The sequence below is a fragment of the Poromitra crassiceps genome, assembly GCF_964638095.1.
Source record: "Poromitra crassiceps genome assembly, chromosome: 8".
NCBI lineage: Eukaryota > Metazoa > Chordata > Actinopteri > Beryciformes > Melamphaidae > Poromitra > Poromitra crassiceps.
In genome coordinates, this window is record NC_139629.1 from 24,784,385 (window position 1) to 24,808,848 (window position 24,464).

Below are 24,464 nucleotides of genomic sequence, written 5' to 3' on the forward strand. Positions count from 1 at the left end.
TCTTTTCTTTTCTTTTTTGCCTACTGCGCCGTGTGAGTGTCCTGATGGAACGGACGAGCTGACGTCACGCTCCAGCTGCTAGTTGTGGTTGTAAACTCGGGCCATGTGACGTGGTGGTAGCCTGTCTGACTGGCGGTAGGCAGCTCCAGCGTGCCCCAGAGCCTGGCGCGTGCCCGTGCAGGCTGTGCACGATGCACGCGCAGGACTCGCTCCCGTTACTCAGCGGGGTGTTCTGCCAGTGCCGAGGGGCGCCCCCCTGCCCCCCTCCCACACAACACACGGTATGGATGTAGCCTTCTGTATAAAGACCATGGAATGTATAAAGTATAGCAGTGATTCCCAACCAGGGTTACGTGTACCCCTAGGGGTAGGCCACTTGAACAGCTTGCAGGGGGTACCTGGGAAGATTTGGGATTACAATGTATTTCCAAAATGATCGTGGGGGGGGTGGCTAATTTCAAAAGTCATTTCATAATCCCATTGTGCACGCCATAACTAGTTCCCCCCGACACGTGTCAACTGGTACATTACTGATAAATGACTCGAAAACGTCCAGTTGTCACACCAGATTCAGCTTTAGGGGAGCCTGGTGACAAAAGGAAAAAAAGAGGCCATGCCCACGGCACACACTGGCATTTCAGTGAAAAAAAATCATTTTTTGTATGGATTTACTTGTACGTCTGCATATTACACAGTTATAGAACACATTTAGGAGCATCATCGACAACAGGCACAAATTTGGAGTGTGTGTGTACACTCCAAAATCGGAACAGGTTCGGAGTACGGGCATCAAGGCAGTTTGACGCGCGTCAGAACGCACACACGCTCTTGGTGTGCGTTTGGCCGCCATTTAAGAAACCACGGGTGGACTTCAAAACGCGAGCGTCAGATGCTCCCAGCGTTTGGGGCGTTAGTCACAATTTTGCGGTGTTAGTTGGATTTTAACGTAACGCAAATTGTGACATCATCAGTGATTTTGTGACGCATATCGTGACATCATCAGTGACATCATCATCAGTGATGTCATAAATCCCATAACATGTTGCGCGGCGCTCATGGCGCATCGTTTCCAGAGTAGAAATGTTGACACAAACAACACATGTCGACGCAAATCGTGACATCATCAGTGGTTTGTGATGCAAATCGTGACATCATCAGAGATGTCATAAATCCCACAACATGTTGTGCCCAGCGTTTGTCGAAGTTTGCTAATGTGGAACAGCGTTGACCCGTGCTGTTGATGTCTGTCGAGAGCTCTGAGACAAACAGGAGGGCAGAATGGGTTCGCCAGATATAAGTAAGCTTGTCAGGTGATTGGTTAGTGGTTAGAGGAGGGGTTGAGGAGGCGTGGCCCTGCTCCCGAACTTAAGTTAACAAGTTGACTTCCATGAAAGCCGAAGGCTGAAACGTGTCCGTTTGTGCGGATTCAACTTTTTGAAAACTTTATCTGTGAGTGCTGCCATTTCACCTGACACTTCATGCTCTGTTGGGCCGGCACCCGGTGCATTTGAAGGCTTTGAGTTGAGCAGCACACCATTTCTATTAACTTTCATATCTTTTTTAACATGTTAAAAATAAATCCATTGTATTCTTCTCCCTGTCAGATGGTGCCGGGGTCAGACCCAGACCCGTCTGGGCCGTGTGAGCTGTGTGGAGGCCCCGAGCAGGACCACCGACTGAAGGTGCTGTTCCAGGTGCTGGATGTGAACGGGGACGGAGGCATCTGCCTCAACGACCTGACCATAGGGCTGAAGAAACTAGGGGTCCATCGCACCCAGCATGAGCTCATGGTGAGTGGAGATTGGTTATGTTTAGATTCACATTACGTAGAGGATGACAGAATGCTGAGCCTAGGGGTTTCCTTCATATAGGAACCCCTCACCAAAACATGCAATATCCTGGTCGCTGAAGTGGTGCCTCCTCTGGTCGGTCGGGGCGCCTGTTCGGAGGGAGGGGAACTCGTTGGAATAGCGTGATCCTCCCACGTGCTATGTGTCCTACCTTCTCCTGTCAGGTGAAAAGAAGCGGCTGGCTAAACTGCCCATGTCTCGGAGGAAGCATGGAGCCAGTTTCGGCTCTCCCCAGATCGGCAGAGGGTGGAGCAGCAACCAGGATAAATAAATTAAAATGAGCACTAACTGGGGATAAAAAAAAATTAATAAAAAATCTGGGAAAAAATATATAAAAAAGAGTAGTGTGGCAGCTTACTGTAGCTAAAATTCCATAACAATTGTGCATTTTGCAATATAATTTGGTACACTTCTAGTCAAATGCACTCAAAAAATAATTGTATAGGAGGCAATGCCATCATCAATTTGGAGGGAAAAGAAATTGCCAATCTTTTTGCGGCTACGGACTCCAGCCTATGGAAAGTGTAACTGCAATAAAGTTGTGTAGACTAGTCTGATATGGATGATCTTGATGTAAAATAATTATTTTATGATGAGGAATTCAAATTGGGAACTTTAGACTTTGTACTCATTTTGGAAATTTGGAACTCAGAAGCTTCCTTCTATCTCACAATTCCAGAGGTTAGGTTTGTGCGGTTATGGCAATCACTTATTTTGAATCTTAATATGGGACTTTTGAGACCGATACTGATTTTAGTGGGGACAAATTCACTGCTTACCGATAGGCGGCTGATATAGTGATTTTTCTTTTGCTGGAATAAAAATAGATGTTTTATATGTGGATTGTGCACCAATAATGACTATGCGAAGGTACTCATGCATCATCTCATCTATGACATTATGCATTTCAGCATCCTTGATTACTGTTAAATCATTTGAGAATTTGTGTTTGACTTTTATTGATTCCAATACGGTTTCATTTGTTTTAGGAATGTTATACAGTCAATATCTTGGTAGGAACGCAAGCACTGGTCCATCTGTAGCTGCTCTCACTACAGTCTATCTGGAGATACCTGTAGGCTCTGGGATGCTGCACAACTTGCCTATGAGTTTACTTGCAAAACGTTTCTAGTCCTGGTAGACAACAAAAGACTCGCTGTCACTCTCATATAAATCTGTCATTTTCCCTCTTCAGTCGAAAGCTTTTCCGGTTCGTGGCCCACTTGAAAATCTCAAAATGTTGTTGGCGGCCCACATCCGACCGTAAACAGTACGGAGGCCAAATAATGTGTTCCCACAGCGCTTTTTACTTGAAAGCAGGACTAATACCCCGTTCAAGACAACTCGGACCACCGGAAAAAATTGGTTCCAGGCCGGAATTACAGCTCGGAAATTCGGGTATCATCCAGAGCTCCGCTTTGTCCGAGTTGACGCCACAGCCACATCAAAATGCTGACTTGTATGGTTAATGGTAATCACAGAATTATTATAAAGACGTTTGTTAATGTTTTAACACAAAATTTGACGTCTCAATTATGTAATGTTAACGTTAATGTGTTGGTGTCATCTATGTTTCACTCTGATTAGAGCAATATGTGGAATTCAGCATTCGGTTAGCATTGTTAGCTAGTAGGTAGCTACAATGCTACAACACAGGCTATAGGTTGCTATAGCAACCTATAGCAACCTATAGCCTGTGTTTGGTTCCCCCCGAGTGGGAAGTGCAGCGTGAACGCAAATATGTCCGAGGCGGAGGGTCCGTGTTGAAACTTACGGCGGTCCGAGTTGTCATGAATGCGGTATTAGCATCACTGTTCTTTTGTTTCTTACTGCTGTCTGCCTTTGTTGTTGTTGTTGTTGTTGTTGTTGTTGTTATGACTTTCTGATGGCCAACAACACCCATGTCAACTCACCTCCTATGACATCACTGATCATCACTGATCAGTCTTGTCACAATGCCTCCGTGTGTGTGTGTGTGTGTGTGTGTGTGTGCGTGTGCGTGTGTGTGCGCCCTTATGACATAATTTTTGGCATCATCACTGATGACATCACATCATTAGCTAATTAGCCTAATTTAGAAATCCAGCGACACGGGTGCCCTTTACGCTCCCTGAAGGTTTCAGCCCGATCGCACGTAAAAGCTAGCATAGCTGTGGCCGAACACAGAACTTGAAACAAACAGACAAACAAACAAACAGACAAACAGACAAAGTCCACATACTCAATTGTATATATATAGATGTATAATAAATCACCAAAATTATGGGGCGGCGATTGTTTGGGCTGTAGGGCCCCCCCCACCCCCCAGAGGAAACACTGGCATTTACACTTCAAAAGTCATAACAGTGTTCCTCATTTGTGAAGATTATCTTGCTGTTTATCTTCACTGTTTCAGAAACTTTTGTGAACCACAGACCCTATTTCATGCATTTAACCAAAATCCCCATACAAAAATCCCATTGCCTTTCCCCTACGAACCAGCAGCAGCGGACTACCTCATCCCTGCACTACTCTGTGCAAAATTCAAACGCTGTGACGTGAGTGTTGTACCCTTCTCTTTGAACGGCCCCTGGTTTTTGTGAGGAAGAGATGTGAAGGGAGGAGGGAGAGAGGAGGAGGGAGGGGGGAAGAGAGGGAGGGAGGGAGGAGGAGGGAGGGGGGAGAGGGAGGGGGGAGGGAGGAGGAGGGAGGGGGGAGGGATGAGGAGGGAGGGGGGGAGAGAGGGGGGAGGGATGAGGAGGGAGGAGGAGGGAGGGGGGAGGGAGGAGGAGGGAGGGGGGAGAGAGGGAGGAGGAGGAGGGAGAGAGCATCACTCAGCCCAGTTTCTCCTGACGGAGGGAAACCCTGCCCCCCCCCCTCTCTAGGCACAGTGACGAATGAAGGCATAAATCAGCTGCCTGCTGCTATCTTCTTCCCCATTGGCTGGGGAGCTCGTGTACAGTAAGACCTGCCAGTATGGGCTGCTGTGATTGGTGGGAGCACGGCTGCAGTGAGGATGCAGCTTTCGGGAGGCTCTTTTTGCTGCAGGACTGATGGAGTGGGAGACCCCGGCATATGAGCATCTGATACTACAGCATGGGGACGTTCACAAATAGTGTCATTAATCTAGCCTGCTGGATGTGTGGAGAGCTACATTAGCCACGCATCAGTCTGGATGTGTGGAGAGCTAGTAGCCACGCATCAGTCTCAAGCCAAAGTTACACAGTTACCTTTGTTGTAAAAGGAGAATTTCATTTCTGCATTTTTTTTTAACTGATTCCAGTCGAACCGGACGTCTTTTTGTCAGCAGGAGAGATCTCTCAGCTGTTTTTAATGAGGAAGCGGATCCAGAACGAGATGTTGAGCTGGATCAGTGACTCTGCAGTCTGTTCTCACCGGACCTTTTTACACTCGTGCTAGTGCTACACTTTACCTCTGCTGACACACAGCTTTTCCTGTCGCCCCCTCCTCTCCCCTCCCCTCCCCTCCCCTCCCCTCCCCTCCCCTGATTTTCTCTTATTTACTCCCCAATTGTACTTTGCCAATCCCCCCTGCTGCTCCACCCCCCTCTGCCAATCTGTGGAGAGTTGTAGAGACGAGCACATGCTTCCTCCGATACATGTGCAATCGCCAGCCGCTTCTTTTCACCTGACAGCGAGGAGTTTCACCGGCAGGACGTAGTAGGGCGCGGCAGGATCACGCTATTCCCTCCAGTTCCCCTTCTCCCTGATGAGGCGCCCGACCGACCAGAGGAAGCACTAGTGCAGCGACCAGGACCGGCTTCCCACCCGCAGACACGGCCGATTGTGTCTGCAGGAACGTCTGACCAAACTGGAAGTGCTACTGTACCGGGACTCGAACCCGCGTCTCCGCGGTGGTAGGAGGCTGCTTTAACCTCCACACTTACCCAGACACCCGACACATTGCGGTTTGAGGAGATGCTGCTGGAGATGTTGAGTTTCCTGCTCCAGAGACTTGTTGCCAGGACGGACTGTGTGCTTGTTGAAAAGCAGCCAGAGGAGAAGACCGAGGGGACTGAACACTCCGGGGATGAAGCGACTCCCCGGGAAAAGACCTCCCACTCCTCTGACAATAAAGGAGACATCAGCGGGAGTCATGTTCCTCAGAGGAAGAGCACAGTGTTAATTATGGTGGCACCTCCTATGGATTTTCAGCAGGTAGGAGAAGGCAGCTGGCTGCAATTCTGTTGTTCCACTTCCAAATGTCAAATGTGAAGAGATCTGAGATCTGGAATTCACCAATTACAATTGATTGAACTGATACTACCACTAGTTTTCCCACTAAAACATTTGGCAATATACAACATGTTTCTCTATTTCCCCCATTTCTGCTTGTACTTTTTGAAGTCTGTTGGGCAGTTTGAACACTGGAATAACTAAAGAACAAGAAATGTCGGCTTTTATGGGAGAAAATGAATAGCTGCACTAGATCACCAGCCTCCTCCTCCCCGAGGGAGAGAGCTGGCTGCCGGTCTTAAAGCCATGAGCCGCGGTCAACAGCAATATTCCTGGATTACTTCCTGAGTTAATTAGCCAATTACATGTCCTTTGCATCTACCGTAAATTCCGGACTATAAGGCGCACCGGTGTATAAGCCGCACCTTCAAAGTTGACTATTTTTTTCTTATATAAGCCGCACCGGACTATAAGCCGCGGGTGTTTTAATGTTTTTTTTTTTTTTTTATTGTGTTTTAATGTTTAATTACCATATGTAATGCTCCCATTTATTAACATTTCAACAAAACAACATAACACAACACCACCTGTGTTGTTATTTACAGTGCACACAGTGTCATACAGTGTCATACAGTGTCATACAGTGTGGTGAAAAGAGGGCAAGAGAGGAAATTAAAACAGAAGTGGATTTATAGTTAGAAAGAGTGCTAAAAAAGAGATATATATATATATATATATTTTTTTTTTTTTTGAAAAAATCCATAGATAAGCCGCACCGTTATATAAGCCGCAGGGGCCAAAAAAGGCCAAAAAACGGGAAAAAAGGTGCGGCTTATAGTCCGGAATTTACGGTACATTAAATGAAGACATTACTGTTCATTTTATTTTTATGTTTGCTAAGTTGTATTAACATTTATGGGCTAGCAAAGTTTGCCAATGTAGGCAGCCATGTTGCAAGCATTCCTGCGTAGAACTTTCTTCTGACCATGAAGATTGACAGCTGTCATGTCATGGTATTATTGGTCGAAATTGGGTAGTACATGGAAAAGAAACATGGATGAATTTTGATGTAAAAATCCACCAAATGTTTTTATTTTTGTGATTTTCTTTTTACATACATTGTTAAATAGGTGCACTCCATGATGACCAGGGATGTGATGTAAAATAGTAAAAAAAAAAGTAATTTTTCACTTCAGCTCGACTTTAGAAATGTAGAAATCCTTCCACTAGGCTTGGCCTGACATATTGGCAGAAAGCAGCTGTCTATTTGGCTGTAAAGTGGTCTGAACTGCAGGCTGAGTCAACAACACACAGATGGCCGCAAAATGGTGGAAGCTTCCACTCTCTGACCTTCTCACATGTCCACAAATACAGCAGTCTGTAAAAAGAAGGAGTTAATCGAACACTTCTCTGTTAGAAGGTATGTGTTAGGGTCTATGCTCCACCATCCACCGTGCTTACTGAAACTGAAACATGCGCTAGATGGCAAATAGTGAGTTAACATCTTTTATACAGTACCATGGTCTGGGTGAATACTCGATTCTGATTGGCTGCAGGGTGTCCACTATTTTCACCTAGCTAAGTAGTTCCAGTCAAATAGTCTGTTCACCGTTCATATCAATGAGTCAGGATCACGACAGAGCCGTTTGAGCTCTATACCACCGTTAAGGGTTTAATATGGCACTTTTATAAGTTAAAAAAAAATTGTTGTCAAAGTAACTTTTTAGATTACCCCTGTCTGCTCAGTTTATCAAAAATAATGGCCGTTTAGAAATCTGATTTTCGTTTTCGGAGATCTGGTGTTTATGTTAGTCAGCTGACAGAAGCCGGGCTCTCAGCTGTCAACTGTCAAACCAGCTCTGTTGACAACTTTGCAGCAAGCCAGCCAGGCGCGTTGCGAGAGCGCCTGGTGGTCTCCCCTCACTTGATTGTGTTTCAAAGCCTTCAGCTGTCTCTTCTCTTGTCCCAGAAAATCGTGAAAGCAGGAGACAAGGACATGGATGGGCAGTTGGACTTTGAGGAGTTTGTGCATTATCTCCGAGACCATGAGAAGAAGCTCCGACTGGTCTTCAAGAGTCTGGACAAGAAGAACGACGGTGAGTAATGACGAGGAGTATCGGGGATGGAGGGGACCGAGGCCAATCAATTTGCCAAAGTCTTAGTGTGTCTGTCTGTCTGCCTACCTGCCTTCTGTCTGTCTGTCTGTCTGTTGGATGGGATACTCACTATGACTACTTTCTCTGGTTCTGTTGCACAGGCCACATCGACTCCCAAGAAATCATGCAGTCCCTCCGTGACCTGGGAGTGAACATCTCTGAGCAGCAAGCTGAGAAGATCCTCAAAAGGTGAGGCTAATAGAGTGCTCCTCACTTCCCCCTGCTGGCCTGAATTAGAGCTGCAACCAATAGGTGATTAGTTGATTGACAGAAAATTAATCCCAGACTATTTTTTAACGCCAACTATTTTTTATTAATTGTTTGGACCATTTTGAATGGGGGGAAAACGGACTCAATTGAAACAAAGAACTCCAGCACATTGTCTACTTCACTTGCAATTAACAGTTTAATGAGGACAACGTTTTGGTACACAGACCAGACAGGACCAGAGGAGAGACCCTGTTAAATAGGTTGGTAGACCTACGTGGAGCAATCAGACAGTCTGACATCACTCATTGAATGAATCATCAATTAGGTCATGGCGATATAAACTGGTAATATAAGTAGAAAAATAGAAAAAGCGCATTAGGCGGGGCTTAGACATGGAGGGGGTGTGGGTTAAGGAAGGGGGGGCGGGGCTGGGGAAAAGGGGCTGTGGCTAGGGATATGAAGGTCCTAGAGAGTAGAGATGCACGGTTGAGCTTTTATGCCACCCGAATCCGCGTGTATGCATGAACCGTCCGACCCACCATAAATCCGCGCAAATTATTTCGTACTATTTATAGATCCCTGCCCGCCATGCATTTCACAACGCTATAAATGAGCAATTTGGGTAGATGAACTTACTGTTTTCTGCTGCCATCGGTGCGATCGCTGCAGTCCACTCCAAATAAACTTCCATGCTGTATTATAATCCAGTCCAGCACTTGCCCATGTAGCATACTAGGCTAATGCTATAGCTTTAAGTTTAGATCAAGACTGGATTGACCTGTATGGGAAAACGATACGAGTGCGTCTTCTCTTCCAACGTGTCTTCAGTGGAGACTCCTGTTTGACGTTCTGGTGACATCATTGACCATATAAGGAGTAAGAGCAGGGAGATCCCCATCAAACGTGGACACATGGCTATTTGTTTACACTGCTTTGGGTCCTTCGGGGGTACTTGCTTTCTAACTGACTTCTGGGTAAGCCTACAAAAATACGTCCTCCCTCCGGTTATTTATTTCCTTCACGAATATTGATCATAATAGCATTAGGAATTTTCAATCATCGTGCTTTTTGGGATAATAATAAAACAAGTGATTTTAGAGGCTCAGAGAACAGGCAGGACGAAGGAGCTTGATTTGGCACTCACGCCGTTTATTCCAAACACACAACAACCACCACCACCAGGTAACAGTCTCATATACACACCCACCATATCACCTCCCACAACCCACAGTGTTAAAGGGCACTGTCCATCATGGTGAATTCCATCCCACATTCCTCTACACACACTCCCCCAGAATTCATCATCCCCCCAAAAAATCACCGCCATGGTGCATATATCTACATGATAATAATTAAGACCTTTTGTTAAAGTGACTGTATTTCTTGTCGACCTTTGAGTGGATTTCCAAGCTATGGGCTGATGTGTCACCTGCTGTGTGTGTGTGTCTGTCTGTCTGTGTGTGTGTCTGTCTGTCTGTTGTCTGTCTGTCTCTTTCTCCTTCTCTCTGGCTGCTCTCAGAATAAGGAGGGGTCTTCTCTCGGCCCCTATCATGTAGTAAGTAGTAGCCTCCATATACCTTTTTTACATCAAAAGTTCTGCTTATACAGTTTTTTTTTACACATTTAAGCAGCATGGGGTAATGTTGGCCATTTAAACTTTCGCATCACCTCCCACCCCGGTCAGCTGCTCTCTCTCAGCGGGCTCTCTCTTGCCTCTCCCTCCTCCCTGAGCAGTTTCCTCACACGGCTGCCCATCGTCAGGTCAGCCAAAAAAATAAACTTCCAGTTAAAACTTTCAATAATAATGTTGTGATTTAAACAAAAGTAAATAGCCTATTGATGCATGTTGAAGGAGAAAAGGGTATTTTTCAACAAACCTTGTATCAAAATACTCATGATGTTAAGATTACACATGAGCCCTTTTCCCACATGCCTACCGGAAAATTACCTGTAAGTCAATATCGGACATTTCCCTGAATTTCCCTTCACACCTCAGCGTTCGCAAGTGAGAATCTAGTCGTCAAATAGCCGGTATGTTGGGGGGTGGGGTGGGGTGCGGCGGAGCGGGCGGGGGGCGGGGGGCGGGGGGCGGAGGAGAGTGGCCTGGGGTCTGTGCTGCAGGCCACTGAGGCCAGTCAAAAAAAACAACAAACACACATGGAGCCGGCGTCCACTCTTTTGATAATATTGCTGACGCGCTTTTTCCTCAAACGTAGACAGCGACGCAGACAAATTAAGGCGAAAATGGAAAGGGATATACGTGCGAACAGAAACAGATTCATGTTCGCAGTCTTCTCTGCTCAACATCGTGCAGAATATGAAGATAGACAACCGGGGACAGATCATGACAGTGTTATGTACCTCTGCGCTGCTGCGTGAGACTAGAGCCGTCTGGAAGCGAGAGAGACCAGGAGGGAATTTATTTTGGGAAGATGCTCTGAACAATTTTGACGACGTGGAATGGAAGCGTCATTTTCGCATGTCCCGGTGTGTTCGACTACGTGCTGAGTCTGGTCCGACCCGCACGCAAGATCACCCGGTGGCGAAAACCACTGGAAGCGCGTTTGCGACTGGCAATAGTCCTTTGGTGGTACGCAACACCAGGGGAATATCGAACAATCAGCTGTGTATTTGGTGTTGGACTGTCTACTGTGTGCAACCTGGTCCGCGAAGTCACAGCCCACTGATAGCGGAAAATGACTGGACCCCTTTCTCACCTGTCTGTCTATCGCGGCATACCGCTCTTCTGACTTGCTCAAAACTGGTGAAATGGCCACGACGACGGGGTCGCGCTTATACCGGCACGGCGCCTTTCCCACATGCAGGCATTTGACCACGTTCCGGTCATTTTGCGGTACAAAGCGCATGTGGGAAAAGGGCTATGGAGTGAGACTGTGGCTGTAAAGCATTACTCAAAATTATTTTATTTTTATTTTTGTCCTTCAATTTTAAATATATATGAACAAAAATGTACACAGTAAAGGAAAAAAACATACATATATCAACACTTATTATAATGTGGTGCTACCATTCATATAGGGTGCTTATATACTTGTAAGAGATGTCGCGCATGGGGTCGACGCAAGGCGTCCAACAGAAACCAGCCGGGCAAGTCACCCACCGCCCCTAACTTTGTCGAAGTAGACTAGAAACGGGTCCCAAATAGTTAGAAACTTTTTAAGTGAGTTGGTTCTCAGGGATCTGAGCTGAGCCTCTCCATCCTTACAACAGATCATGTCCGTCCACTCAAAATTAATATTAATGTTAATGTTAAAATAAGGCTTTTATTTTGAAAGCTTTAAAGTCGAGCTGAACCCAAAAATGACTTTTCTTTTCTTTTAGTTCAAATATCTGGGTATGCAGTGCACCTATTTAATAATGTATGCAAACAAAATCACAACAATCTAATTTCTTTAGTTTTTCACACTTTTTCACATCAAAAGTTCATTTTTCAAGATTTCATTGATAACAGTAATGTACAGTTTGCTGACGTCACCTAGTACTATCACATTTCTACCCCATTTCAACCAATCATATCACGACATGCAGCTGTCAATCAAATCTTCATTTCAGGATAATTTTCTCTTCCAAATGAAGTCAAAAATGGTGCCTAGTGCCTGTCATCTGGCAGAATTCCTATCCCATAAACTAACTACTAACTTGGCCAATTGTTAGAAACACGAACAAAAAACAAAAACTATAATCTCTAAGAATCCAAAGAAATGTAACTGGCTTGTTAAAACGCGCATTCCAGGGATAACGTATCGTTACAGCAGCGATAATGGCGCGCGCATCCGAGAGCTTGGTTGTCAGGGGTCGCACTTCGGAGATTCCAGGCCGACATGCTGCACTCTCCGCTCGGCAACACGAAGGCAGCTGGCTGCCTGTGGCTCGCTGAGCTCTACTCCTCCCGTCAAAAGGCTCTTCCCGAGGGGAGCGCCACAACACACTGAATCCCACTCGATTTGGAGGCGGAACACGCCAGGATTGGCCAAAGCCCAATCCAGTCCCCAGAATTGTCAAATAAAATCATCGACATGATACTATGACCCGCCTCTCAACCTGTCATCTTAGACAAACTATGTTTTCAGTCTGAAACGGACTCATATGCACGTGAGGAACAGGTTCAGTTCGACTTTAAAGCAGGTGACGTACTTTTACTTTCTGGCCGACTTGACGCCCGTGCCTGTCCGAAACACACTGGTCTCAACCTAGGAGTGCTGTAATGCAACTTTTCCCCCCTTCTTGTTTCTGTTGGCATATTCAGCCATTCGAGTACCTTCACCCTGGAAATCAGGTTATATTCAGCCAGTCGAGTACCTTCACCCTGGAAATCATATTCAGCCAGTCGAGTACCTTCACCCTGGAAATCATATTCAGCCAGTCGAGTACCTTCACCCTGGAAATCATATTCAGCCAGTCGAGTACCTTCACCCTGGAAATCAGGTTATATTCAGCCAGTCGAGTACCTTCACCCTGGAAATCAGGTTATATTCAGCCAGTCGAGTACCTTCACCCTGGAAATCAGGTTATATTCAGCCAGTCGAGTACCTTCACCCTGGAAATCAGGTTATATTCAGCCAGTCGAGTACCTTCACCCTGGAAATCAGGTTATATTCAGCCAGTCGAGTACCTTCACCCTGGAAATCAGGTTATATTCAGCCAGTCGAGTACCTTCACCCTGGAAATCAGGTTATATTCAGCCAGTCGAGTACCTTCACCCTGGAAATCAGGTTATATTCAGCCAGTCGAGTACCTTCACCCTGGAAATCAGGTTATATTCAGCCAGTCGAGTACCTTCACCCTGGAAATCAGGTTATATTCAGCCAGTCGAGTACCTTCACCCTGGAAATCAGGTTATATTCAGCCAGTCGAGTACCTTCACCCTGGAAATCAGGTTATATTCAGCCAGTCGAGTACCTTCACCCTGGAAATCAGGTTATATTCAGCCAGTCGAGTACCTTCACCCTGGAAATCAGGCGGCAAATACATTAAATTGAGAGGAGAAGAAGAAGAAGAAGCAGAAAATAATGCTTTGTAACACCCTGTGTAATTTATATCGCCTGCCGTAAACAGCTTATTCGTTAATCACCTGGGTCGCTTCGAGGGTCGCTCTATCGGCTAAACTGAACGGCTTGGTCACTTTTAGACAGAAGAAAAAACCAGTAGCTTGTGGATGTTGCTGGCTTTTTTGGTCAATCAAAAAGGGGCTATAGTCTGCTTGTTGAGCCTGTCACACCAGCACCAATGCACCGTCCTCATTTCCTCTTTGCTTTCAGAAGGAAGTCACATGTCTGTCTGTCTGTCTCTGTCTGTCTGTCTGCCTGCTTGTCTGTCTGTCTGTAAGGAAGCCCCATGTTGACAAACTAAATCAATGTCTCATTAGTATAACAAAGACATGAGGTGGCAGACACGGTGGCACGGTGAGAGCCTGCTAAACCATCCGCTCACCTGAACTCACATTTTGCTTCATTCGGCGAGACCGTCGGGCCTCCAGCCCGGGGGCTGGGCCTCCAGCCCGGGGGCTGGGCCTTTTCAGAAACTACAAAGTGCACGGGCCAATCAGGGCATCATAGTTGACATCGTAACTGGCCAATCAGGGGAAATCTGGCAAAATAGTAATGGCGGCTCGGATGGCTCTCCAGCTCGTGAAGCAACGAGCAGTAACGTTAACGTTTGTCTGAGTTCCCAGAGCCGTAAGTCCAGTGATTGCAGACATAGACTCAATAACGACAATTAAACAAGAACAGGAGTATGTCCAGCGGAGTTTCTCTGCGGAAGAGATGTTTTTCGCTGTTCTTACGAGTGGATTTGGATTTAACTGGATTTGACGCTGAAGGCGGAAGGGGATTTTGTCAATGCTGATTGGCTGAAGGAGTTGTCTGTCAAGGCAAGTACTCCGCCCACTGAAATTGGAGTCCATACTGATACGTTGATACGTAGAGCCAAACAGGATGTGAGGTCACGAATCAGGATGGTTTTAACCAGGCTACTCAAGTGACAGCATCCTTCTACAACAAAATGGCGATTAATTCATCAAGAAATAAACCAACCAAATCACAAGTCACCATCCATTGAGAAAAACACAGTGCATGTGATGTGAGTACATAGCTTTCTGTTTCAGCCCACCGTGAAGGGGCTGAGAACACAAACATCTCTACAAATATCCAACAGTCTGTGTTTGTTCTTCTGTTCTTTGACATCATTAGCATGGATCAGAACGACACCATGACCATCGACTGGAACGAGTGGCGGGATTACCACCTGCTGCACCCCGCCGACAACATCCCTGACATCATCCTGTACTGGAAACACTCCACGGTACGTGCCTCACCAAAAATAAAAAAATATTTTATATGTGTGTGTGTGTGTGGTCTCTCCTGATTCTAAAAGTAGCTGAATCTCTGGTTTGATCAAGTACAACTATTTTATAAGCATTTTACAAAGAATCGATGGAAAAAAAAGAATGGTGGATGAAATTCCTTGGTGAACGCGGAAGAGGGCATGACTTTTGCACTCTATTCTGTCGGGTAATGATTCATATTTTATTTTTTATTATTTATAACCAATCTTTGCACCATTGATTTATGAAAATAGATCCCTTTAGCTTACAAATTAAAGCTGTGACAAAAATTGGGCTTTTAGTTTGAATGTGTTTGTAGAACTGCAGTACATATTTTACTTTTTGAGTTAAATAAGCCTAAATTCATAGGCAGCGGTATTAACTCATTGAGTGCCAATGACGACGCCTGTCGTCAAAGTAATTAGTAACGTAGAGTGCCAAAGACGATAGCTGTCGTCAATTGCCTTTTTTGACGGTGGGACGTGGATCAAAGCCTTATGTATGTCCTGTACAAATATTGTAGCTATTGAAGCTGTATAACCTATTTTACGGACTCATCAGGTGGCGACAGTGCTCTCCAGATTAGAGAAATGTCCGGAATACAGCCTGAAAAAGCCCTGTGATCAAAGAGAAACTGCTCATGCTGCAGCCAGAGCCATGTAGATTGCTCTGGCTGCACTCTGACGGTGCCTGCCAACAGCAGTCAATCCGCGCACACAACTGAGCTCCTCTGCCTCTGTCTGTCTGTCTGCATAGTTTCTTCACACGATTAGCCGCCAGAAAGGCAGCACCCGACGCCGAAGTGCCAAACCTTTCCCTGCAGTCCGGGTTGGCATTTCCTTGTCGCGCTACCTGGGAGGCGGCGCACAAAAAGCACTCCGAAAATAGACGCTGGGTGCGTGAGGCTGTGTGTTACTAGTGTGGGGAGGAGTTTGCACCTGAGGGGGGGACAGGGGGGTGGGGCACGCAGGGCAGCACACAACTACACCACGTCACTACATCAGAAAATATTAGCTAGAGTCAGTGAATGTGCTTGAAATGCTGCATTTCACAAAAGGCTGAATATCTCAGCTTCTAGATGGAAATGCCTGTTTTTGCTGTTTTTGACCTATCTTCTCCGGCTGATAACTAAAGAAGGGAAAATGGTATCAATAAACTTTTTTTTGCTGATGATACAATAGAGTCTCCTTGTTCTTTTTGCGTGTTCGGTGTTTACATAGTAATATCACACAATATTCTGTGGGCCTCGAGAAATCACTGAAAACGCTCTGAAACTCTGGCACTGGGAGCGTCCGTTCTCCAAAAGTGGCTGGCACTCAATGAGTTAAGGGGCTAAATTATCACTGAAAAAAATCCATGTATTCCTGATGATTTCACTGTAGATACGCGGGCCCCGGTCTGTTCAATCATCATTATTATGTGTCATACCAGAGTGGATCCAGAAGAGCCGTTATTAACACTGATCACCAGAGAAACGATTTTATTCTGGGACTCCACTAGAGTAGCTTTGCATGATTCACAGCTAAAAAAAATAATCCTTATTTATCTTGTGCTTTATGCAGCCCCTCAGTTCAGCCTCTGTCTGAAACGCTCCGTTTTAAAATGTGTGAATTTAGTCAAAAGTACATAATCTAGACCCCGTGTTCTGAGATCATCCGTTCTCGTTCAACTCTCGTAACGTCTCGTTCAGAGCAGTCCAAATCCCGCGATTGTTGCTAATGGGGATAACTTTCACATACTTTTACCTCATTATTTAAAACTTAGGCCACGTTTAATATGATCCAACATTGTAACAGTACTGTATATGACACAAAATATGAAAAGCATAATAGGTCCCCTTTAGAAAGTCTTAAATGTAACTTGTTGAAACCTGCAGAACGCCCGACTAACTTCTTATCCCTTACCAATAATATAAACTTATATGTCACTCCCTCTGCAGATCTTTGACGTTGGGGAGAGTTTGATGGTGCCTGATGAGTTCACGGCAGAGGAGAAGAAGACGGGCATGTGGTGGCGACACCTAGTGGCCGGAGGAGGAGCTGGTGCAGTGTCCCGAACCTGCACCGCGCCGCTGGACAGGCTCAAAGTGCTCATGCAGGTAGTGATGGGAGAAACCAGGCTTTCTCAAGCTTTCAACCAACAGTAGCTTCTGTCGAAACACAGTGCACTGGTGACATCTGCTGGTCAAATGCATGCAACTGCAATGGGAAAACCCAAAACAACACCTATAATGATTCAATGATTTGGAAGTTTATATATATATATATATATATATATATATATACATATATATATATATATATATATATATATATACGGTATATATATATATATATATATATATATATATATATATATATATATATATTGTCCTGGCAGGTTCATGACTCCAGAAGCAGCAGGATGCGTATGGCTGGGGGCTTCCTCCACATGATCCGCGAGGGCGGAGTCAGGTCGCTGTGGAGAGGCAACGGCATCAATGTCATCAAGATCGCCCCTGAGTCCGCCATCAAGTTCATGGCCTACGAACAGGTAGGCACCAGCAGGGGAGGGGTTAAACTGAACAGGTAGGCACTGGCAGGGAAGGGGTTAAACTGAACACGTAGGCACCAGCAGAGGAGGGGTTAAACTGAACAGGTATGCTCCAGCAGAGGAGGGGTTAAACTGAACAGGTATGCACCAGCAGGGGAGGGGTTAAACTGAACACGTAGGCACCAGCAGAGGAGGGGTTAAACTGAACAGGTATGCACCAGCAGGGGAGGGGTTAAACTGAACAGGTAGGCACCAGCAGGGGAGGGGTTAAACTGAGCAGGTATGCAACAGCAGAGGAGGGGTTAAACTGAACAGGTAGGCACCAGCAGAGGAGGGGTTAAACTGAACAGGTATGCTCCAGCAGAGGAGGGGTTAAACTGAACAGGTAGGCACCAGCAGGGGAGGGGTTAAACTGAGCAGGTATGCACCAGCAGGGGAGGGGTTAAACTGAACAGGTAGGCACCAGCAGGGGAGGGGTTAAACTGAGCAGGTATGCAACAGCAGAGGAGGGGTTAAACTGAACAGGTATGCTCCAGCAGAGGAGGGGTTAAACTGAACAGGTATGCTCCAGCAGAGGAGGGGTTAAACTGAACAGGTATGCTCCAGCAGAGGAGGGGTTAAACTGAACAGGTATGCACCAGCAGGAGGGGTTAAACTGAACAGGTATGCTCCAGCAGAGGAGGGGTTAAACTGAACAGGTATGCACCAGCAGGGGAGGGGTTAAACTGAACAGGTATGCACCAGCAGGGGAGGGGTTAAACTGAACAGGTATGCTCCAGCAGAGGAGGGGTTAAACTGAACAGGTATGCACCAGCAGGGGAGGGGTAACCTTTAAACTAAAGTAGGTCAGGTGTTCTGAGTCCAAAAGGTAGACAGGGACACGCACATCCAAAGGTTGGCCACACTGGGCCTGGGTGCTGGATCAAAAAGGATACTCACAGTGAAAAAATAATGGTCCGCACACCAAAGGAGCTCCCGTTAGGTTTCTTTATTTAATAATTATGCACACAGCGTGACGTTTCGGGCCACACTGGCCCTTCCTCAAGACGCTTTCTGAAGTGGCAGAGAGACGCCGTCTTAAATACCCGTATCAATATACATCACAGATCAACAGGTGTTCAGCAATTAGTAATTAGTAAAGTTAAAATAAAGGTGTATACACATAAGCAGCGTAGGTTATTCAAAACACACATGTACAGATTCTAACAGTATATATATATACGGTGTAGACAAGCAGGACACATATAATTATAATTATACATGCCACCAAAGAAGGAGTAGTTTGTGGGCTCTGTTTTATAGTACGTAGTTCAGTAAAGTTTAGACGAGGCCCAAAACAAATACAACTATAAATGCAAATGCATGCAAATGCAAATACATCCCTAGAGGCGACTTCATTAACCACAAAAAAACATACTGCATTTACAGAAATGGGGACCTAGTCTATTAGTCTAATACTTAAAATAAATAGCAAAAAGTTTTTAAAAAATATACACAGAAAAACCACTTATGTATGAGAGATCCCCCCTAGAGGGGAGAGAGAACAGAACAGTAGAAAGAGCTTCACAGTAGGGACCTCCTAGTGACAGATTGGAGTATAGGATTAACATAATTCTCTATAGAAAAGGTCTCATATCGAATTCCTCATTGAGGCCTTTTGGGGCCATAGTGCCCAATGTATAAATCCAGAATTTTTTCACAGGTGTTCTGAGTCCGCCATCATGTGTTGTCACATGTCACAAAGCAGAATGTTATTTTTTTTTTCCTGGATTTTTCTCCCATTCTACGTGTGCAATTCCCCCTGCTGTCCACCCCCTCTGCTGATCTGGGGAGAGTTGTAGACTAGCACATGCTTCCTCCGATACACGTGCAGTCGCCAGCCGCTTCTTTTCACCTGACAGAGAGGAGTTTTACCAGCAGGACGTAGAATGTGGGAGAATCACGCTATTCCCTCCGCTTCCCCTCCCCCCCGAACAGGGGCCCCGACCGACCAGAGAAGGCGCTAGTGCAGCGACCAGGACTCATATCCCACCGGCTTCCTTGCCCCAAAGCAGAATGTTGTGTGTGTTTCTATCAGATTAAACGGCTAATTGGGAGTGAGCAGGAGACGTTGGGGATCACGGAGAGACTGGTCGCAGGCTCTCTGGCTGGAGTGACCGCTCAGAGCATCATCTATCCCATGGAGGTGAGGAGAGCACGACCACACACCTGCTCGCTGTGAACATCTGCTTACACTGATCGCTGACTCCTCCTCAAAATGATGAACACCATTTTTCATGCAAGATCTCACTTTATAGGAATTTAGGATGCTATCCAGGACACACCAGTCCAGTCTGCCACAGACATAATTGTTATGCCTCTTTACAGAAGATGACATTAGATGTGTCATGGCTCCCTCTCTCCCTCAGGTCCTGAAGACTCGCATGGCTCTGAGGAGGACTGGCCAGTTTTCGGGCATCGTGGATTGTGCCAAACAGCTCTTCCAGAGGGAGGGCCTGGCTGCCTTCTATAAGGGCTACGTCCCCAACATGATGGGGATCATCCCCTACGCTGGCATCGACCTGGCCGTCTATGAGGTCAGTCTACTCACCTCATGTTCAGACGCGGGGGTGGGCCAAATTCTTCCGGGTCGTGTTAACACTTCCGGCGGTCACGGCGCGAAATACAAAAGAACGTCAGAAGAAGAGAGTTGTTTTTGTAGCGGACAGTGGAGGGGGTAAAAAAAAGAACGTAGCCTACTACTTTGAGCTCGGTACATAGCAAGCAAGCGGAGTATCCACTGTTAGCCAGGTCAGATAACGTTATCGTCGACAATGACGAGCACTTTCTTGTAAAACATACCTGGACTCCAACAAAGAAAGCTTCAGATGGTTTTCTCTCCTCCGAGCGCAGCGCGAGCCACTTAGATCTATAAGACCCGCAGACGTTGATGTAATTCCCTGGAATGCGAGAATTAACAAACCAGTTACATGCCGTTGCATTCTTAGACATTGCCGTTTGCTTTTATTTGGTATGTTACATACAATTGGCTAAATTATTAGTTAATTCAGAGTTAGATGATATTGGAGCAGCCAGCCTTTTTCTTTTTCTTTTTTTTTTAGCCGGAAGTCGTCTCGAAAATGTCACTCTGCGCTGTCTAGCGCCGTCAACTCTTTGTTGTGAGGAATGAGGAAATGCCATTTCCTCATTTAACGTGCTTGTCCCTCATCTAGCAAAGTCTTCTGCAGGCTCACCGGAATGCGTTTTGAAATGGAGGGACAATAAAATGTTCCCCCACCGACATGATTGCAAGTTCTTGGTAAACGACACGATAACGTTTTGGACGTGTTTTGGACGAGTTGCGTTCGTGTATGCACAGTCTCGCTGTCGCCGCTCGTCGGCGGCAAGGCTCCAAGTCGTGGCTGCGCAAAACCATGCCGGGCGCTTAAAGGAACACTCCGCCCATTTTCAACCAGCTTTGTATCATTAGAACATCAGTAGTATATCAGAAAACTGTAAACTGTTTTGAAGTCTGTCATTTAATTTGACAGTTATTGAGTGTTAAAGTGTGGACCAGTGACATCACTGGTCCACACTAACTCAAATTAATAACTCATTAACTCAAATCAACTCTCAATAACTGTCAAATTAAATGACAGACTTCAAAACAGTTTACAGTTTTCTGATATACTACTGATGTTCTAGTGATACAAAGCTGGTTGAAAATGGGCAGAGTGTTCCTTTAAGGGCTACGTCCCCAACATGCTGGCTATCAGCCCCTACACTGGCATCAACCTGGCCATCTGAGGTCAGTCTATAAGGGCTTATGTTCTTATGTTCTCTTATGTTCTTTGGCTGCGGTCCAACTAAGGTTGTCAAAAGTAGCAATAAGTAGCAATACAACAAATTGAAACGGACACAATACTCATTTGCAACAGGTATCGATAAGTATTGAAACTAAAAATTTGAAACGGATACAATACTAATTTAAAACAGTATTGATAGTATCAATAAGTACTATCAATACTAAAAATAATTAATGGATACAATACTCATTCGCAACAGGTATCGATAGTATCTATAAGTATCTAAACTAAAAGAATTAACTGATACAATACTCATTTGCAACAGCAATACCAGCAGTGCTTTCTCTTGATGAAAGATCAAACATAATACTAATTTTTCACTCCCTGTCATTGGTGTGTATCTTGCTTCAACAAGCTAAATGTGTTGTGTTAGGCTGATGGCTAGAGCAGGGGTTGCTGTGTTGTGATAGGCTGATGACTAAAGCAGAGGTAATCTGCTGTGTTGTGATAGGCTGATGACTAAAGCAGGGGTAATCTGCTGTGTACGGTCAAAGTTTTTAATGAGTTTTATCAGGCCTAGATTATGGAGAAGCGTGCGTCTGTCCGTCCGTCTGTCTTCCTTTATTCGTATGCCTCCTCCTGATGTGTTGTCATTTCTCCCTCCATGGTATTGAAAATGCTATCGGGTATTGGTATTTTCCTGGGTATCGGTATCAAAGTTGGATTGGATTTGACAATTATAAAAAAGAGATATGCATACATCTGCAGAACAGGAATACATACAATTAAAAATCATCAAGGTTAAAAACACAATAACGCCAATAGGCTTATTTCCATTGTGGACCGCTAAGTTAGAAATTCTAGTGTGGTGACAGCCCGAGGTCTACTCCTCTGTCTCTCTGTGCTCTGTCAGACTCTGAAGAACCCGTCTCTCTGTGCTCTGTCAGACTCTGAAGAACCTGTCTCTCTGTGCTCTGTCAGACTCTGAAGAACTGGTGGCTGCAGCGTTTTGCCACAGACAGCGCTGACCCAGGGGTGTTTGTGCTCCTGGCTTGTTGCACAACCTCCAGCACCTGCGGGCAGCTGGCCAGCTACCCACTGGCCCTCGTGAGGACTCGAATGCAGGCACAAGGTGAGTCGCTGTACCCCCGTAGGAGGATCAGAATGCAATGTGTTTAGTGTTCAATAGGAAGTAATTGTTGGTGTGCATAGAATCGCAGAGAGGATAGATTGTAGTGCACACTCCAGATCAGTGGGTGGCGGCAATGCAACCGAAAGTTGTCTGGGTGTCTGTCGCTCTAGTATTTGCAGTGTGTCCTGTCGCGGTTGGCTCTAGTCTGCTTTGACGGCGGCTTTTCCGGCTGGGTCGTGGGTGAGAGAAAACACTCTGATTGGCTGGTCAGGGGTAGCGAAACAGAGCAGGAGAAGAGAAGGCACACACAAAACCCTCTGCTCATTTTCCAACTTAACCTCATCTGATAATTCCAAAACACAGATATTTTCATGACGATGTGCCTTTGGGAAAGTTCCTTGAGCCTGTCTCTGCATGATATCACCCATTTAGGGCAGGTTCTCCCTATTTTTCCACCTCCGCCTCTTCCTTTCTTCTTCCACATGCAAAAGACCAGACAAGGGCTGACAACACCAGTGCCATTCGCAACTTTTTATCAGACAATTCTCAATTAGAAGTAGCTATATTATATTACAAAACTGTTTTAAGTGAGTGAAATGGTCGGCAAACGCTGCTTTGTTTCCATGAAGCAGGTCTCGTGCAGGCGCAGAACGTACAGGCGCAGAACGTACAGGCGCAGAACGTACGTGCTGGTTGCCCGTCGGCTGCCGTGTTTGCGGTGTGTTCAAATGCACCTTTTTGGCCCCGACACAGGAGATGTGAGGTGACGCATCGGTCGGCCTCTAGTTGGCGCTAGTGAGATGTGAGGTGACGCATCGGTCGGCCTCTAGTTGGCGCTAGTGCTTTCTCATTCTCCCGGTGTGTCTGGGGCTTTAAGTTGACTAATCTGAGTTGTGGTGTGATGAGCCGTCTCTAGTGTTTGATCAGCCTGTGGTTCCTCCCTATGCGTGCAGCGACGGTGGAAGGCGGCCCTCAGATGACGATGACGGGTCTGTTCAGACACATCGTGCGGACGGAGGGAGCGGCAGGGCTGTACCGAGGCCTGGCCCCCAACTTCATGAAGGTCCTGCCCTCCGTCAGCATCAGCTACCTGGTCTACGAGCACCTCAAGACCAGCCTGGGGGTCCGCTCGCGCTGAGGAGGGAGACAGGCCCCTGGGGTCCGCTCACGCTGAGGAGGGAGACAGGCCCCTGGGGGTCCGCTCGCGCTGAGGTGGGAGACAGGCCCCTGGGGTCCGCTCGCGCTGAGGTGGGAGACAGGCCCCTGGGGTCCGCTCGCGCTGAGGTGGGAGGCAGGCCCCTGGGGGTCCGCTCGCGCTGAGGAGGGAGACAGGCTCCTGGGGTCCGCTCGCGCTGAGGTGGGAGACAGGCCCCTGGGGGTCCGCTCGCGCTGAGGTGGGAGACAGGCCCCTGGGGTCCGCTCACGCTGAGGTGGGAGACAGGCCCCTGGGGTCCGCTCGCACTGAGGTGGGAGACAGGCCCCTGGGGTCCACTCACGCTGAGGTGGGAGACAGGCCCCTGGGGTCCGCTCGCACTGAGGTGGGAGACAGGCCCCTGGGGTCCACTCACGCTGAGGTGGGAGACAGGCCCCTGGGGTCCACTCACGCTGAGGTGGGAGACAGGCCCCTGGGGTCCGCTCATGCTGAGGTGGGAGACAGGCCCCTGGGGTCCGCTCGCGCTGAGGTGGGAGACAGGCCCCTGGGGTCCGCTCACGCTGAGGTGGGAGACAGGCCCCTGGGGTCCGCTCGCGCTGAGGTGGGAGACAGGCCCCTGGGGTCCACTCACGCTGAGGTGGGAGACAGGCCCCTGGGGTCCGCTCATGCTGAGGTGGGAGACAGGCCCCTGGGGTCCGCTCGCGCTGAGGTGGGAGACAGGCCCCTGGGGTCCGCTCACGCTGAGGTGGGAGACAGGCCCCTGGGGTCCGCTCGCGCTGAGGTGGGAGACAGGCCCCTGGGGTCCGCTCGCACTGAGGTGGGAGGCAGGCCCCTGGGGTCCGCTCGCGCTGAGGAGGGAGGCGTAGCAAGAGGCCAAACATTAATTTTTTTCTTTGTGGTTTTTTGGGCAGAGCTTTGAACAGCGGACAGTGTGGCCCTACGCCAAGCTACGCAGCTGCTGAAGCTGGAGGGAGACTTGAGTTGAGTAGCTGAGTGTGTTTTATATAATATCTCAACTTAGAGGTCCATCTAACTCCATTCGGAGGTCCATCTGACTCCATTCAGAGGTCCATCTGACTCTGGGGTTTAAAGGAGAAACCTGAGAGGAGGAGAGGAGCAGCCAGATGA

General features: G+C 46.9%; 1 protein-coding gene across 1 annotated transcript; it reads left to right on the plus strand.

The window, feature by feature from the left end:
• Positions 1–245: 245 nt before the first annotated feature.
• Positions 246–23,321, plus strand: slc25a25b (solute carrier family 25 member 25b; the record flags this gene model as incomplete). The annotated part of the gene is made up of 12 exons (XM_083642125.1): positions 246–281; positions 1,605–1,790; positions 7,995–8,121; positions 8,283–8,370; positions 9,911–9,946; positions 14,601–14,712; positions 16,674–16,832; positions 17,114–17,266; positions 19,344–19,451; positions 19,675–19,842; positions 22,033–22,183; positions 23,137–23,321. The coding sequence occupies exons 2-12, from the start codon at positions 1,605–1,607 to the stop codon at positions 23,319–23,321; spliced, it is 1,473 nt and encodes a 490-aa protein (XP_083498251.1). The 5' UTR covers positions 246–281.
• Between the last annotated feature and the right edge of the window lie 1,143 nt (positions 23,322–24,464).